Here is a 16310-nt window from a genome sequence, read left to right on the forward strand (position 1 = left end):
TTTCATCTTCTGCTCCGAGAGCTTTTATTCCTGGGGTTCCTGGGGGCCGGGGTGCCGCCTGGCTATGGGACCAACAGGAAGTGGGGGAGGGGATTCACAGATCCTCGGGTGGGGCAGGGGCACCGCCAGGGCATGCGGGGCACAAGTGGGGCAGTGGACGCAGCTAAGAACAGCCCAGAGGGCCCAGGCCGCTGTCCAAGCTTAGTAGGTCAGAGGGTGACCCTGGACCCCCTCGCGGAGCCTGGGGGCCGGGGGGTCAGTGCTCGGATGCTCAGCGGCCCTGAGCTTGGAGTCTCTGCATCTGGAGGATCTGGCTCAGAATCCGCTGCACATCTTCATCCATCTGACCCTGGGGTGGGGGAAGCAGAGAGAGAGCCTGGGCCCTCCTGCCTCCGTTCCCCTATATCCCTTGTTCCCTGCTCCCCACCCCTGAGGGCTCTGAACCTGCCCCCCTGGTCGGAGGAGAAAACAGGCCCAGGGTGCTGGCGGCCGGGCACACTCACCTGGATGGCATACAGGAGGTGGCTCCTATACAAAGCCACCACGGCACTGTGGTCCCTGGCAGCCTGCTGCGGGTATGGGGGATGGGCACTCAGAAAAGCAGCCCCCCCAACACACCCCAAAGCCCCCTTTACACCCAGAGCCCCTGCACCCGCGTGACAGCAGCTAAAATACTGTCATCCTTCTGCCCGCGGCTCTCCTGGGGTCCCCTGCCCTGTGTCCTCACCTTCAGCTGCTCCTGCAGGGCTTTGACCTGGCCACGGAGGGTCTCTACTTCGGGGGGGCCTGGGGCCGCTGGCTGGTCCTTCAATGCCTCCTTAAGACTGAAGACTTCCTTGGAGAGCTCTGTGATCTGGTGGGGAGGGGCAAAGGAGGGGGGGGCCTCCGGTCACCCTGAGCCTGGGACCTGGGGCTGGGAGGCTTGGGACGTCTCCAGCATGTCGGGAGGAGGCTGGTAGGGGAATGTCACGTCCTAGAGGCCAACCCACTCCCACCTGCAGGCCGGGCTTGGCCCGCGAGCTAAGAGAGCGGCCTCCGAGTTTTTAAAATGGTCAGGGTGGGGGTGGGGGGTTGTGCGTGGAAATGTCAAAAGAAAAGTGATATTTCATGACGTATGAAAACCAAATCAAATTCACATTGCTGTGCTCGTACATCGAGTTTCATTGGCGCAGGGCCACGCCCATTCATCGACACAGCAGAGCCGAAAACACGGACTCTGGCTTTTTCCAGAAGGTTGCCGATCCTGTCACAGCCGCGCTTGCGGACTCTGGAAAGTGGAGGCTGACAGAACAGGAGGCCCAAAGCAGCCTGGCCTGGTGGGGCTGGGTCGGGCAGCCCTGGGTCTGGGTCCCTCCCTACCCCTTTCTTGAAGGAGATCTCGGGAAGACGACTTAACCCCTCTGAGCCTCAGTTTCCTTATCTGTAAAGGAAGGAGAATCACAGTTCTCACCTTGGTAGCTTACTGTGATTCGGAGCAGAGGTTAAATCTAAACTGTGCCTGGCAAACAGCAGGCGCTCAATGAACGCCGAGCTGTATTATTATTATACTACAGATCAGAGGTTCTCAACCAGGGGCCGTCTCGCCCCCAGGGAACCCCAGACAGTGTCCGGGGACATCTGTGCTGGTCACACTGGGGGCGCTCCTGGCTTTGAGAGGGTCGGGCCAGGGATGTCGCTCAGCCCCCTGCAGTGTCCGGCACGGCTCCCCCCACAGAGAACGACCTGACCCGAGTGTCGCTAGTGCCCAGGGGGGAGAGATCCTGCAACAAATAAGCCATAATCTCGACTAGAGTTTTATTTTCATTTTACAGAGGCAGTAATGCGCTCAGAGAGGTCGAGTGCCTTGTCTAAGACCACACAGTAAGCTAGGGCTGGGTGACTTTATGCTAACGCCCCTGCGGCTCCGGGACTCACGTCCACTGTCCAACGGGTGAGTGATATAATGTGTCACTCTGAGCCACTCACTCTGCCTCTCAGCTTGCTCATCTAGAAAACAGGAATCAGAATGCCTTCTGGCTTTCAGGGTTAGAGGGAAATTAAAAGTGATAGTGTGTGAAAACCACCCAACTCCATAACCGTGGGCTGCTGTCAACCGTCATCGTCACCAAACACCAGAACCCGGGAGCCTAGGTCCAAACGCCGGCTGAACCCCTGCAAGGCTGTGCAACCTCGAGCAAGCGGCATCACCTCTGTGCCTCGTTTCTTCAAATGGGGGCAATGAGAGCACCGATCTTATGGGAACTTGATGTGAGAACCAAATGTGTCCAATACATAGCACAGGGCCTAGCATGCAGTAAGTGCTCAATAAACGGCACTGTGGTTCTCATTCGTGGTTAGAACAGTAGCCCGTGTGTCCGCGTTGTCCTCTTCCTTCTCTGTGTCTCAGTCTCCCATCGAGAAGATGGGCCGATCTCCCAAGACTCTTTCATCTGGGACACTCTTGGATTTCCCACAACCTCTGATGGGTGGGAACCCCCCCCCCAATTGAGCACAGGAAAGCGGGACACACCTTCTTGTCCTTCTCCTTGGCCATGTCCAGGGCCTCCTGGGCGCGGCTCTGGGCCTGGCGTGCCCGCTCGGCCTCAGTACGGAGTCCCCGCAGCTGTTGCTCTGCTGTGGCCAGCTGGGCCTCAGCCGCGTGCCGCTCACTCTTCATGAACAACGCCTCCCTCTGGACCTGCAGCCCGAGCCCATGTGTGACCCTGAGGACATGAGGACGCCAGGCGCCTGGAACCCAGCATCTTCCAACCTTTCTATTCTAGCCTGAGCCCATTCAAGCCCGTTTTGACCTCGGGGGAGTTCTGGGTTCTTCCCAGACAGCGTGAACATTCTAATGACTCCACCAGACACTTGTGACGTGCCAGCTGTGTGGCCTCAGACAGCTGACTTAACCTCTCTGTGTCTGTTTCCTCACATGTAAAATAAGGGTAATGACAGCCCCCACTTCACAGTGCAATAATGAAGAGAAAATAGACAAATGCATGGCATGGGCTAAGAACAGCACCGGGCGTATGAGAAGTACAACATTCAAGGCGTCGCATTGTTCTCACACCCACCTTCCCTTCTCTGTCCCTGTTGTAAAGGCTTACAGCTTTTCTTACAAGAGGAAAGAAAACCAGAAGAATTTGGGTGGAAAGCAAACAAATGTCTGGGAGTTGATGACTACATTTTCACAAAAATATCAAGATCAGACAATGTTAGCTTGCAAAAACTGACCCTGGGGTGGGGACTTGCGGGGAGTCCCCAAGGTAAACTTTGGCCTTTATAGAAATAATAGTTCCAGGGGAACAAGGGTAAAAAGTAGGTGTTCCACTCAGTATGGACTGGCTACACTTTAACAATCAAAATAAGAAAAATCAACTACACTGACTGATAAAGCCAATCAGACTTGCAAACTTTACCCCCTCCCCACAACACATGGTCATGAAGCAGATAAATCTCAGGGAATAAAGATGAAAACAGACATCCTTTGGTTGGACTGTGGACTCTACTAAGTAGATCATGGGTTGTTTTTTTTTTTTTTTAGATCATGGGTTTTACTGGTTCTAACAGAGCATTGTCTTGGAAAAATAATAATTCTGGCTGCCATTTATTGATCTCTTACACTACGACTGTTCTAATTTATATAGGTTAAACCACTGAATTTTCATATGAGGATTCAGTAGTATTATCATCTCTGTCACAGGGCTGAGTAAACAGAGGTGTGGAGAGAAAGATGTTTTCCTGATAACAACTAATGGACGTGGCTCCTTATTCCCATATTTTGTTATAACACCTGCTAGTTTTAGGTTTTTTGTTTGCTTGTTTTTTAAAGATTGCATTTATTTATTCATGAGAGACACACAGACAGAGGCAGAGACACAGGCAAAGGGAGAAGCAGGCTCCATGCAGGGAGCCCGATGTGGGACTCGATCCTGGGACCCCAGGGTCAAGCCCTGGGCCAAAAGCAGATGCTCAATCACTGAGCCTCCCAGGCATCCCTGTTTGTTTTTTAAGATAAGAGACAGAATCAAAAGTCTACCGCCAGGGACAAAAAATATATATATCTATATACCCTGGCCTTAAAAAAAATGAACTCAGCATCAAAATCTAAAATATTTTGGGTTCAAAATATTAGATTAAAAAAATCTCTGGGCATGACGTCCTCCCTACTTTTGGGCTGAAACATCAAACATGCTCAAAAGGCAAAACCACAGCCTCAAAACAGCCAGCTGGACGAACCACAGGGAGATTTCAGAGCAGTGGAGAAGATGGACACGAGGTGACAGCATCAGGGCAGCTCACTGCCTACAAAACACTGAGCGGCCATTGATCCCTCCCTCACACCATATGCACAGTGAGAGCCGAAGCATGAGCTCGGCTGTGGAACAAAGCAACAGTGTGACCCTGGGGTGCACGGAGGTCTCATTAAAGGAACCACAAAAAGTGCCAACCAGCAGAAAAATGACAGGGTCAAAATGGCCAGAGGTTTTTAAAAGGATAACGCAAGTTGAAACGTCCGAGAGATCAGAACGGCTTCGAGGTCAGCCATCCAGCTAGAGAGGCTAACAGGGTCAGGTGTCTACAGGATTGGGACCCCCGGGGTTGGACACCCCCCCACACCCCGGCTGCAGGTCAGATCCCCAGTGGCCACCGGCTATGCTGGGGGGGCCCGGCCACGCTCACCTGGAAGACCTCGGCGCTGGTCTTCTCGTGCCGTCGTCCCAGGTCCTCCAGCTGCCCCTCCAGCCGGGCCACGTCTGCCTGCAACGCGCCCACCACGCGCTCGTGCTCCAAGCGGGCCACGCTCCCCACACGCTCCCGCTCCAGCTCGGCCCGCAGCCGGGCGGCCTCCTTGCCGGTGGCCACCACCTCCTGCTCCAGGCTGGCCGCCCGGCCCCGCAGCTCCAGGGCCTCCTCCTGCAGCCGGTGATGCTCGGACGCCGGCACCGCCGACTGGCGCAGGGCCTCGGAAGCCTCGCGCAGCTCCGCCAGGCCCCGCCGGGCCTCCTCGCAGGCCGCGGCCAGCTCGGCGGCTCGGGCCTCGGCCGCATCCCGGGCCTGGCCCAGCTGGGCCGCCGCTGCCCGCTGCTGCTCCCCGGTGGCCGTGGCAGTGGCCAGCTGCCCCCGGAGCGCCTCCAGCTCCCGGCTCTGCTCCAGCCGCACCTCGTCCCGTCGGGCCAGCTCCGCCCGCAGGCCCCGGGCCTCCTCCTCGGCCAGCAGCCGGCCAGCCCGGGCCTCGTTCAGCCAGGCCGAGGCCGCCTCCAGCTCCCGGAGGCGCGCGTCCCGGACTCGGAGGTCCTCCCGGGCCTGCTCCAGGGCGGCTCGCAGCTGGACCACGTCCCCGCCGCTGCCCCCCGCGGCGCCGCCGCCCTCGGCCTCGCGCACCCGCTCCCGGAGCCGGCCGGCCTCGGCCTCTGCGGCCTGGCACTTGCCGTGCGCTGCCTCCAGCTCGGCGGCCGCCTCCCGCTCCCGCTGCCGGAGCGCCTCCTCCAAGGCGCGAATCCTGGTCTCCAGCTCTGCCTGCAGCTGTTCTGAGGCCTCCGCGGCTCCAGGGTAGAGGGCTGGGCCCGGGGCGGCCTCCACGGGCGCGGTCTCTGGGTCCGTAGGCTTGGCCTCCCCAGCACCCACGCCGTTGGCCTTCACTTCTGGTTCCTCTGCTTTGGGCTTTGTGGCCTCTGCTCCTGTGGCCTTCCTTTCTGGATTTCCTCCCTCTTCCAGAGCCTCAGTTTCTGTGGCCTCGGCCCCCGTGGATTTTGTTTCTGTGGCTTCAGGGTCCATGGGTTTTGTTTCTGTGGCCTCGGCTCCCATGGATTTCGTTTCTGTGGCCTCGGCCCCCGTGGATTTTGTTTCCGTGGCCTCGGCCTCCACAGATGCTGTCTGCACAGTGTCACCTCCTGCAGCCTCCTCCTCTGTGGTCTCAGCTCCGTGAACTTTGGATCCCGCAGCCGTGAGGCCATCAAGCTCCATCTCCATCGGCCCATTCCTGGTGGTCTTGAGTCCCGTGCCCCGGCCCTCCCCAGCGGCTGCCTCCTCTGCTCCAGGGGCCCCCCGGGCCTCCAGTTGCTCCAGTGCCCGCAGGGCCTCGGCATGCTGCCTGCGGAGCTGGTCAAACTCAGCCCGGAGAGAGTCATAGAGCGCCAGAGGGATGACCTCGGCTGACCCATTCACCTCCATCTCATCCTTCTCAAAGCTCTCCAGGATCTGGGAGGTAGTAGGGAGCTGGCGGGAGCTTGTGGCCATGAGGGCCTGCCCTGCCCACAGACTCAGCCATGTGCCCACCCTGACCTCCCCGGGGGGAACCATCCCTCGGGTCCTCAGATCTGTCCCGACCCCACCCTCCTGGGCCTCGGTGTCCCCACCTGGACCTTCTCCATCAGCTCCTGGTTTTGTCTGGTGAGCGCAGCCACCTGCTCCTGCAGCGAGGCCAAGAGCTCCTGGGCTGAGGGGCTTAGCCGTTTGCAGAGCAGAGCCTCGGCCCCTGGTGGGCACACAGAGTCAGCCCCAAGGGTCCTCGGCCACAGGGGGTGGGGGCTGGGGGTCCGGAGCAGGGGGTCGGGGCCTCCAAGGCAGGCACGTGGAATGAATAATGGGTGGGGGTCGACGTCCCTGCCAGCTTCAAATTCTCTCCATGCCTGTGAGTCAAGGCTCCATTTCCCAGGGGGCCCCAGGGACAAGGTGGACAGGGGTACGTGGAGGGGGGACAGGGGTGGGGGCTCACCTGGAAAGTCAGACAGTTCACCCTCTTCATCCTGCAGGGTGGCCACATCATAGCTGGTGTTCTCCCTCTCATTCTGGAGGGTACGGGGGACAGGGTCCAGTTCGGGTCTGACCCTCTTCCCACCCCCAAGACTGCCCCCCAAGGAATCCAGAGAGAACAGGGGAGTTTGCGTGTCTCCATCACCCCCCGGGAGCATCAGACTGGCCATGTCTGGCCCCCCAGTGTTCACCGCGGGCCATGGGGCTGCACTGGGCTCCCCAGGAAGGACAGAGAACAGCCCAGCAGCCACACAAATGTGTAACCCCTACCCGATGCCTGGGGTTGTACGTGCGGCCTGTGCGTATGGGATGGAGAGAGGGGTGCAGAGCTGTGTCCTCACAAGGACGTGTCCCAGATTCTGCACTGGGGTGTCCACATGTGAGTACCCGGCACAGAACATCTGTGTGGCTCAGGGTTTGTGGGTCTGGGGTGTGTGGGCATGTGGCACGGCCCCTGCTTCCTGGTGTGAGTTCCCTTGACGACGTGTGACCCTGTGCTTGTGTTGTAGGCTGGTGTGTGTACATGTGATGACTGCAACCGTATTCACGTACTCGTGTGGGTTTGTGTGCGTGAGCCCGGTTACGCACATGCCTGTGTCTGTGTGATCATGTATCTGGGGGTAGATCTGCGTGCGTGCGTGCATTTGTGGGTGTGTCGTCTGCGTGTGATGGAGAAGTGTCTGTCGCGCGTGCGCCAGTATCTCCAGCATGTGCCTGTGAGTCCACGTTCATGGACGCCGGGGGTGGCTGCCAGTTTTATAGGTGAGACCACGCGCGTGAGCGTGCCGTCTGTGACGGTGTGTGTGTGGGGGGCACGCCCACCTCCAGCAGCGACAGGCGGCTCTGCAGACTCTCCACCTCCCGTCCCAGGCTCTCCTTCTCCTCCTGCTTCTCAGCCAGCAGCTGCTGCAGCTCCTGCACCTGCAAGGGTGGGTGGCAGTGGGGGCTCGGCCAGCCCCTGGGTGGGGGGTAACACGGGGCGGCAGGGCGCTGGCTCTCTCCGCACCTGCCACCTACCTGTCTCTCCAGGCTGTGGAGGGAGCTGGCCTCGGCCTCTGGCAGCTGATGGGAAGAATGGGGGACAGGGCTGGAATCTGGGTTGGGGGCCTCCCCACTCCACCTCCCGAGTAGCCCTCGGGCCCCACCGTGGGCATATGCCGAGCACCCACTGGGCACCCAGCACGGCTCCACCCCCCGACTCATGACCAACATTTATTAAGTGTCGGACCCTGTTTTGGGCCACTAAGTCCTTCACTCGTCGGCTCACGTATCCCTTCCTCTGATAACTATCGAGCATCTACCGTGAGCCAGTCGCGGTCAACCACGCCTCTCCCCGGGCTCGCTGGCAGTCAAACGGGCAAACGTGAATCAAATACGTGGCATGGCCACAATAGCAGTTACATGCTTTGGATAAAAATGAAGGGAATTGGGAAGTGAGTGGGACTGTCACAATTTTAAATAAGTTGGACCAGGGGAGATGTCTTCTCTGAGCAAAGACCTATAGGAAAAGGAGGAAGGAGCCACAGAAACTTCTGGAGGGGGAGTGTTCCAAGCAAGGGGCACAGCACACGCAAAGGCCCTGGGGCAGGACGAGGCCCAGAACACTGGAGGGCCAGCAAGGAGGCCCGTGTGGCTGGAGGGGAGTGAGCAAGGGTGGAGACAGGCAGGAGGGAGCGAGGAGAGGTAAGGGGGGGTCTTCCCCGCCCAGGCCTGTGTCCCTGCGGCCCCTCACCTCCTGCTTCCTCCGTTCCTGGTGCTGCTCCAGGCCCCGGATCTTCTGCAGCAGGCGGCCCCTCTCCTGTCGCAGCCGCACGATCTCCTCATAGGCGTCTCGATCATCCTGGCCCCCCCGCCGCCCCGGGGACCCACCACCTTCACATGAGGCCCAGGGGCTGTCCGCTGCCGCACCTGAGTCAGAGCTCCCCCGACCCCCGTCTCCCCTCCCTCATCCGCCCTCCTAGGGGCCAGGGCGTCTCTCACCGGCACGGGGATGCTGGCGGGGGGCTGAGGTGCCTTCCGCTTCTTGGGAGCCCCTCGCTTCTCATGGCTGGACACAGAGTTCTGAGGGGAGGGGGGCACATGGCAACTCCGGGGTGCAGCCCCATTGTCATCAGCCCCAACTCTGCCCTCACTTCCTGTGCGACCCTGGGCAAGTCCCTGCCTCTCCCTGGCCATTGCTTAGCCACATAAAGGGGGGGCCATACTTCCTGAGAGTTCCAGATCTAGTGCTTTACTCTCTGCCCCTCTCTGTACTCGGCACTTGGTACTAGGACTGGATTGTCTACAGGTTCACTTTCCCTGTGGAGCTGAGATGCCATAGGGCCGGGGGCGGGGTGGGGGGAGAGAGAGACGGGGTGGGGGGCAGACCTGCCTTCCCTGACCTACACCAGCCCTCACCCAACTCAGCCCCACGATTTGCCCCCCACTGCAGTGTTCTCACCCAGTCCCGAGGGCTCCTACACTGTGGGTGCTGCTGTCACTTGGTGGCAGCATACCCTGGAGGTAGCATTCATCCCAAATACATCTTCCTAGGTCACAACCCTGGGATGGAAGTCCATCTCGTCCTCTTCCCATAAAGTGTGGGGCAAGGCAGGGCGGGGGAGGTGGCGGTGGGGTGGGGGAGGCAGTGTGTGCAGGGGGAGGGGACTCATTCACTGCTTTGAGATCCGTACCTGAGATGATGCCTCGCCTGAGTCATCCTCTAGGAGGGCAGGGAAGGGAGAGAAGCAGGGTCAGGCACTGTGGTTTGGGGACTCCATTCCCAGCCCTAGGAAGGGCTCTTAGGGAGGGGACCTACGGCTGGGGAGAGCTCCCAATTCCCCAAGTATCAGGAGTTTTAAAGTAAGACTCAATTATTCTTGCAGAAGCTAACCTGAGGGGCCTTGGAACCCTCCGAAGGGGAAGGACAGTGGCACCTCCAGGATGGGACTGGGCGGGGGGGGGGCGCCAATTCTTAGGAAAGATCCAAGCATAAGGATAACCCAGGAAAACAGAGTGGATGCCTCGATCATTCTAGAAGCTCAGGGGCTCCTTGACACTGATCTGAGTAGCATCAGGGGACACATGAATCCCCCCCGCCACACACACACCCTGGAAAGCAGCAAACAGGGATACCTTGAAACTCTCTAGATCAGAGAAAGGGGGTGACCAGACATTGCTTAGACCAGACACAGGTGGGGGGGATGCTTGAAACTGCTTTGGGGTGCGGGGCTTGCATACCACTGAGTGGTGAGGGGCGCTGCGCAGCTTCCTGCAGGAGGTGCAGGATGAGCTTGTCTCCTGCCAGGGCTCCGTAGTGAGCGGCGTCCTGGCCCAGGGCGTCGGTGATGCCCGGCTGGGCCCCGCCCTGCAGCAGCACCTCCACCGTTTCGGGGCTGGCGCCCTCACAGGCCATCATCAGGGCCGTCCTACCAGGGGAAGGGGCCGCTAAGGATGTGAGGACATTCTTTAACACCCCCCCAGCCCCCAAGCCCTCCTCAGTTACCCAGGCCGGGTCAGGGTGGGCAGGGGGTGGTGGGGGGAAAAGGTCAACCAGAACCCCGCCACCCACAGAAGTTCAGAGACTTGCCCAAGGTCACACAGTGTACAATGGATGGACTGGGAGGGAGGGGAGATACTCACCTGCCGTGCAGGTCCTGGTCATTTGCAGCGGCCCCCTGCTGCAGGAGGAGGCGGCACAAATCTGTGTGACACATCTGCGCTGCTATGATAAGGGGCGTTGTGCCTGACTGGTGGGAATGAGGGGGAGGGGGAGACAAAAACGTGAGAGGCTGACTTTGGGAGGTAGGGAAGCCTCTACGAGTGACCCTGACCTTCACTCCAGACCTTTTCGCCCCTTTTAGAAAGGTGCCTGGGATGTTGCCACTTGGTGACAGCGTACCTCAAATACATTCTCTTGCCCAAAAAGATTCCAGAGGCTCACCCGATCTCGGGGATTCAGTTGTGCCTTGAAGGAGCAAAGCATTTCTGAGCAGGAGATGCAGCCGCCCGCAGCTGGAAAAAGAGGGAGGGTAGGTAGGACAAGGTTTAGGCATTTTCTGGGGGGGGCCTTCTGGCTGGTGTGATCCTTAGCCCTGGTTTCATGAGAAGTTCCCGCCTTTCCTGGGTGGGCAGGCAAAGGTATGAGTCCCATTTGACAGATGAGGAAACTGAGGTCCAGCCAGTAGGGTCAGAGACAGAGCAAACCCGCTGTTCCCTCGCTCTCTCCACATTCCGCCACGGCTCCCTCTTAAGGTAGAACTTTTGACGGATTTTTACGTATTTCATCTCTTTGATTTAACTGGCTCTGGGCACCTGTCGTGCAGCCAACCTCATGTGGCAAATATGAACGTTTACTGTTGGGGATCACGGGTCAGCTGGGACTGGGGTTGGGGCTGGGTTCTGGGTTTTGAAGGTGAAAGGAGGAGCTTAGAGGTTTCTTGGAGGCAAGAGCCGTGAAGTGGGGAAGCGCTTGGGAAAGTCAAGCAAGTGGGAGGCGGTGTGAATGTGGTGACCCGGGAAGAAGGGGGGTCCGCTGGCAAAGCCAATGAGCGCGATCTGGTTACGTGCTGTGCGCCGGGGGGGGGGGGTACGGCATTTTGTTTTCTGGTGGAACCCCAATGCTTAGAGCCTGACACACCAAGCGGGAACTCAATCAATCTTTACTGAACAAAAAAACACCTAGTGAGCCTCCGCAGTGCGACCCAGGGCGTTACCATCACTAGGTGGCGGCACCTCCCCGGCCACCGAAACCCCAAAGCACACACAAAAGTACTCTGTGTTCCCAAAGGGTCAGCAGTTCCTTAAATCATTAGGGAAAGTCACTTCCTAGTCTCACGGGCGATGTGGGCAGGTGTTGGGCTGGGATCTGGCTCCCGCAGGTGGGACCCTTCCCCGCCCCTCCGGAAGGAATCCGGATTTAATGGTTACCAAGGGCGCTCGGATCTCTGGCCTTGTTGAGACCACCCCTCCCTCCACACCCCAGGATTTTGTCAAAGGAAGTTGCACTCTGGTCACCCCCCGCCCCCCCGCCCCCCACCGCCACCACGGGGTTCGCCCAGGCCTGGCTGATATTAGGCTGTGCTGACTAGGAGTCAGACAGCCTGGGTCTCCCCCACTTTCTTGTGGGCGAGCCTCAGTCACCTTTGCCTGTGCAATGGGGTCACTGTCTGTGGAGCAAAGGGTTGCCGGGTATTAGTGGTGAGCCCCGGGTGGAAGCATCCCAAGCCCGGCACCCCCTGGGTTGTGGTGAGGGCGAAGCTGGGGGACACCCACCTGCATGATGCAGGGCCGTCCACCCACTGCTGTCCACAACATCCACCACGCAGGACGCCTGGGGAGGGGTGCGTGTGCGGGTCACCGGAGGGTCTCTAAGAACTGCCCCTTCACGCCTCAGCCGTCTTCCCTCCCTCATGCCTGCTCTGCGGAGCCCATCCCCTCACGGCCCCCAGGTGACCTGGCCTTTACGAAAATTGGTGAGAAAGAGGAAATCGCTGGGAGCTCAGGAAGCCCTGGGGGCTTAGGGGCTGGATGGGAGCCCCGAGAGTGGCTGAGAAACTACCTAGGGTTTGGGGAGAAGCTGGCGCTCTGAAGATATCTGGTGTTGGGAGCATCTCCTGGGTGTGGGAAGTATCTGGACATTCAGGGAGTATCCGGTTGTCCAGGGAGTAGCTGGGGATCAGGTGTTAAAGAAGCCAAGACATATATCTAGGATCCAGCAAGTATCTGGAGGCTTGGGGTGGGGGGATTTCTAGGACTCGACCGGGGTTCAGAGGAAGGAAGTATCCAGGTTTGAGGGAGTATCTGACACAAGAAAGTAAATGACCTGTAGCAGCTGCTTCAAGCACTGTGGGTGCCCATACTTGGCGGCCAGGTGGAGGGCATTGTAACCTGAAAGGCAGGGAGTGTCTGCTAGGGCTCCCCATACTCAAGGAGCTTCCAGCTGCTCCCCAAACTGTGCCAGCTATTTGCGATGAGCTTCCCTGCATCCAGTAAGTCCCCAGACTCCAGCTACTTCTCTAAACCATGCTACTCCCCACGGCCAGAGACTCTCCAAGCTCCAGCAAGTCTGTATCCCAGACTACACGCCGCACCCACCCACCCCTCAAGCCCCCTGGGGGACCCTTTAGGGTCGATGACACTGAAGCTTCAGGGATGGCCCCGGAACCCAGTCACTCTATCTGCTCCTGCTGGTCTGCAAACCTTTGCTACTCCATGCGCTACCTATTTCCCTGTCTGATGCTCCACAGACCCTCAGCTGCTCCATACACCCTGGCTGCTACGTTGCCTCCTACGTTGCCCCAAAGCTTCAGACATGGCTTTGGCCCACACCTAGTTACATCCTGAGCTCCAACCACTCCCTCTGGCCATGCATCCTACCTCAGACATTCCCTCAGCGCCCTAGTTAAATCATCCGCCCAGATTCTCCTTTTATCCCAGCTACTCCCAGAGCGCCAGCTCCCTCTAAACCCCAGAGACTTCTCACGCTCAGGTACTCCTCTGTCGCAGGTACATCCTCTGACTTAACCATGACCTGAGTCCTGGCCACTCCCCGACCGCAAGCTGTCCACTGACCCTGATTGGAGCCGGCTGGAGTCCTCCTCCATGGGCACTGCAGCCCGACCTGTCCCGGGGAGCACGGAAAGGAGGAACTCCCCCTCCTTTAGCAGGTCACAGAAGCCACAGGGGACGGCTTGCCTGGACCCTCAGGCTGGGCACAGGTCTGAGTTCCTCATCCCTCCCCCCCCCCCCCCCCGGGGCCCAGCAGGCAGTACCTGCCCCATCCGTGCTCATGACATTGGCGCCGTGTGCCAGCATCACCTCCAGGCAGCTGGCCGCACCTCTCATGGCAGCCAGGTGGAATCTGGAGGTCAAAGGCCAGGGATCAGCTGCAGGCGGCCCCCCCTTCCCTCACACCGCCCCCCCAGGGCGTGGGCACTCACGCGGACTTGCCCTCGGGGTCCAGCTTCGTGGGCACCAGTCCCTTGCGGGTGATGAGGGCAGCCACCCGCGCAGCGTCGTTGCTGTCCACGGCCTGTAGCAGCCGCTCGTCACTTTTGCCCCACTCCTGGCTCTGTGGGACACACCCAGAGGGTCGTGGGGCCCTGCGATCGCCACCCCCTCCCTGCTCCCCCTCCCTGGGGCTCCAGGCTTCACCACCTGTCCCTGGGCACTTGCCTGGCGCCTGCCTCTGGCTGCCGGCTTCGGGATGGGGCAGGGGCCACAGGGCGGGCAGGAGCCAAGGTCAGTGGGGCTGAGACGCAGCTGCAGGGGGAGGCAGTCCTGGGTGGGGGCCTGAGACCGTCCCCCAAGCCTGCCTCCCCCAGCAGCTGCCCCCCAGGTCCATCCTACACCCACTAAATTCCCCCCAGATCAGCCCCCAGCATCTTTCCTGAAAGTTGTCCTCCCCTACGCTGGTCCTTTTGTGAAAACCACCTTTCCAACATCACCCGCACCTCCAAAACCCTCCCATAGGAATCCCTAAAAGGGCCCCTTTAAATGTCCCTCAGAACCATCCTCTGACATTCATCCTTCTTAAACTGACCCTGAAATGACACAATTGTCCCCCAAATGTTCCAAGATCTGCCCCCCAAATACCTCACTTAGCATGAAATGCATTCCACAATGTCTTCCCCAAATTCCTGAAGTTTCTCCAAAATCATCCCCCCCCAATGACCCCAACATCTCTCCTAAAAATGTCCTTCCAAAAAAAATCCCTTGAATGTTCTCTGAAATTATTCTCCAAATGTCAATATGTTTTCCCAAAAACGATCCCTCAAAAGAGTCCAAACTGTCCCCTCAAACGAACCCACCCAGAACTGTCCTCTAGATTTTCCAGATTTGCCTCGTCTGTTCTCAGAACTGCCTCCCAGAACGTCCCCGTCTCCTCGAATGTCCCCCATCCCCCACCCCCTGCCCCCCCTTCGCTGCGGGTCCCGCCGGGGGTCTGGGGGCGGGGGTCCCGGCCGGGCGCGGCCAGGGGCGGGGCGGGGCGGGGCGGGGCGGGGAGGGGAGACTGAGGGCCCGAGCCCCGCCCGCCCCGCGCCCCCCGCCCGGGCCCTACCGCGGAGGAGGCGGCCGAGCACACGCACAGCTGCTTCATGGCTCCGAGGTCCGGGAGGCCACCGGCCGGAGGGGGGGCGGGGGGCAGAGGGAGGGACGGGGGCGGGGGGGCGCGGAGGGAGGGGTGGGGGGGCCGGACGGGAGGCTGGGGAGTCGGGAGGGGAGGCTGGGGAGGGCCGGAGAAAGGGACTGGGAGAGCCCGGAGGGGGAGGCTGGGGGGGCCCGGAGGGAGGGGCAGGGGCGTTGGGAGCGCGGAGGGAGGGGCAGGTGGCGCGGGAGAGAGGGGCGGGGAGGGCCAGGGGGAGGGGCCGGGGGAGAGGCCGGAGGGGGGACCCGGGGGCGTTCGGAGCGGGTACTGGAGGGTCCAGAGGGAGGGGCTGGGGGGTCCGGAGGGAGGGATGGAGGACCAGAGGGACGGGCTGGGGGGGTCCGGAGGGAGGGGCAGGAGGTCCGGAGGGAAGGGCTGGGGGGTCCGGAGGGAGGGATGGAGGACCGGAGGGAGGGGCAGGGGGTCTGGAGGGAGGGGCAGGGGGTCCGGAGGGAGGGATGGAGGACCGGAGGGAGGGGCTGGGGGGTCCGGAGGGAGGGATGGAGGACCGGAGGGAGGGGCAGGGGGTCCGGAGGGAAGGGCTGGGGGGTCCGGAGGGAGGGATGGAGGACCGGAGGGAGGGGCTGGGGGGTCCGGAGGGAGGGATGGCGGTCCGGAGGGAGGGGCTGGGGGTCCGGAGGGAGGGGCGGTGTCCCGCAGAGCTCCGCAGCCCCGCCCCCCCAGGTAGGGGTGGCGCGGGGAGGGCCTGGGCTCGGGGCGGGGTGCCGCTGGACGCTCCCTGACCTTCCAGCCTGGAGGCGGACGCGGCCTAGGAGGCCGGGCTGCCCCGCCCGGGCGGCTGCCCGCTGCGGCGTCTCCGCCTGGTCCGAGCCGGCGGCGGGTCGCAGGTGACTCCGGGGACGTCCCCTCGACGCCCCCTCCGCCCGGCCGTCTTTCACGCTCTCAGGCAGCGGTGGGACCCAGCAGTCAGTCTGACAAACTTGAATCTGAACCCAGGGCCTTGCCCCCAGGCCCTCCGCGCTTCACAGCTACCCGACCCAGAAGATACTTGCTTACCTGCTTCGGACTTAACATTCCTCACCTGGAGAATGGGTTTCAAAATAGACAGTAGCTACTGCCCGCAGAGGGTTATTATTAGCAGGAGGAGGACTAAGGAGATGGTCTATGCAAGCAGGCACCGGGGCGGGGCACATAGTAAGTGCAGCGATCATGGGTTCATTCGTCAAGCACAGATGTGCGTGGGCCCGTGTGCATATCTAATGTTGAGTCCTAGGGACACGGGCCGTCATAGGTGGTCAGTGAAATCACCGAGACCCGGAGAGGACACAGCTCTTGGCTATTGTCTTAGACTGGGAGCCCCTGGACAGCAGGGCCAGGCCGAGGCCTCCCTGACATAGGCCTGGCACCCCAGGGTGGGGTGGAGCCCTTGGTTAAGTCTTTGCTGAGTGAAGGAATGACTGAGGAGGCCAGGCCCTCGGAGCCA

The 16310-nt window shown here is 60.4% G+C and overlaps 1 protein-coding gene across 20 annotated transcripts in view; it reads right to left on the reverse strand.

Moving 5' to 3' along the window:
• The window catches only part of ANKRD24 (ankyrin repeat domain 24), a 24815-nt gene continuing 8505 nt past the window's right edge, over window positions 1-16310 (reverse strand). For 4 of the 20 annotated variants that reach the window (XM_077860435.1, XM_077860437.1, XM_077860436.1 and 1 more), the window contains 20 exons: window positions 13894-13980; window positions 13659-13789; window positions 13491-13579; window positions 12542-12606; window positions 11992-12049; window positions 10619-10731; window positions 10360-10466; window positions 9958-10145; window positions 9411-9439; window positions 8719-8799; window positions 8471-8578; window positions 7756-7800; window positions 7561-7659; window positions 6701-6773; window positions 6342-6460; window positions 4666-6183; window positions 2510-2677; window positions 728-853; window positions 504-569; window positions 1-349 (listed from right to left, as the gene is read on the reverse strand). In XM_077860435.1, coding sequence (XP_077716561.1) covers window positions 272-349; window positions 504-569; window positions 728-853; window positions 2510-2677; window positions 4666-6183; window positions 6342-6460; window positions 6701-6773; window positions 7561-7659; window positions 7756-7800; window positions 8471-8578; window positions 8719-8799; window positions 9411-9439; window positions 9958-10145; window positions 10360-10466; window positions 10619-10731; window positions 11992-12049; window positions 12542-12606; window positions 13491-13579; window positions 13659-13789; window positions 13894-13980 — 3348 coding nt within the window. In that variant the 3' untranslated portion in view covers window positions 1-271. Of the gene's footprint in view, window positions 350-503; window positions 570-727; window positions 854-1152; window positions 1421-2509; window positions 2703-4665; window positions 6184-6341; window positions 6461-6700; window positions 6774-7560; window positions 7660-7755; window positions 7801-8470; window positions 8579-8718; window positions 8800-9410; window positions 9440-9957; window positions 10146-10359; window positions 10467-10618; window positions 10732-11991; window positions 12050-12541; window positions 12607-13490; window positions 13580-13658; window positions 13790-13893; window positions 13981-14779; window positions 14873-16310 lie in introns of those variants that run through there. The other 16 variants (XM_077860441.1, XM_077860443.1, XM_077860442.1 and 13 more) reach the window with 13 other exon arrangements.

This window comes from Canis aureus, chromosome 19 (genome assembly GCF_053574225.1).
Source record: "Canis aureus isolate CA01 chromosome 19, VMU_Caureus_v.1.0, whole genome shotgun sequence".
Lineage (NCBI taxonomy): Eukaryota > Metazoa > Chordata > Mammalia > Carnivora > Canidae > Canis > Canis aureus.